At 72.9% G+C, this 886-nt stretch overlaps 1 protein-coding gene across 1 annotated transcript in view; it reads left to right on the top strand.

Annotated features, from left to right (window-relative positions):
• Positions 1–379: 379 nt before the first annotated feature.
• The window catches only part of MNEG_10696 (hypothetical protein), a gene marked incomplete at both ends in the record, with an annotated part of 2,190 nt that continues 1,683 nt past the window's right edge, over positions 380–886 (top strand). The window contains one exon of the mRNA XM_014040831.1: positions 380–880. Within this exon, the coding sequence (XP_013896285.1) occupies positions 380–880 (501 nt within the window). The remainder of the gene's footprint in view (positions 881–886) is intronic.

Consider the following 886-nt stretch of genomic DNA (forward strand, 5'->3'; position numbering starts at 1 on the left):
CACACACACACACACACACACACACACACACACACACGCACCCTCCCAGGTCGTCGTCTGCCCCGACAAGTGCCACCCCAGCGACAACAAGGAGAAGACCCACCTCCACTACACACACCTCGTCGACGCATGGGCCGTGGGCGTCCTCGCCTACGAGCTCACCGTCGGCCGCGCCCCCTTCGACGCCGGCACCAAGCGCGCGACGATCGACCAGATCCTCAACGGCGCCCCCACGTTCCCCTCCTGGATCAGCGAGCAGGCGCGGCACTTTATAATCTGGAGCCTCACGAAGGACGCCAAGGCGCGCCCCGACGTGCCGCAGCTCGCGTATCACCCGTGGGTGACGTCCCACGCGGCGGCGGCGCGGCCAAAGCCGCTCATGTCGGCGCGCGCCGCTTCGATGGCGAACCTGCACGCGCCGGCCGGCGGCGCGAGCGACAACCACGCGCACATGGAGGCGCGGCACAAGGCGCTGGTGGCGGGGCATGTGGGGGGGTCTGGGGGGCTGGGCAGCTCTGAAGACCTGTCCGAAGAAGCAGAGGAGGAGGAGCAGGCGCGCGTGGGCGCGGCCGCGTCGCCGCCGGTGGCGCTCGGGGGGTCGTCGCCATTCGCTGCGGCCTCCGCGCAGCGGGAAGGGGGCGCGCCCCAGCCGGGGCGCGCCGCGGCGGCGCCGGCGCCGGCGGCGGGCGGCGCGTCCAAGGGCATCCTGGAGTGTGCTGCTGAGAGCCTGCGGCAGTACGTGTACCGCTGCCAGAGCGCCAACAACCTGGACTCGCTGCGCGCCGCGGTGCTGATGCAGCCGCCGGAGCCGAGCAACGCGTGCTTCGAGCCGGGCGGCCGCTTCCACAACCCCCAGGCGCCGCCGCCGCAGCAGGCGGCCGTGCGG

Source organism: Monoraphidium neglectum (assembly GCF_000611645.1).
Source record: "Monoraphidium neglectum strain SAG 48.87 unplaced genomic scaffold scaffold02423, whole genome shotgun sequence".
Classification (NCBI taxonomy): domain Eukaryota; kingdom Viridiplantae; phylum Chlorophyta; class Chlorophyceae; order Sphaeropleales; family Selenastraceae; genus Monoraphidium; species Monoraphidium neglectum.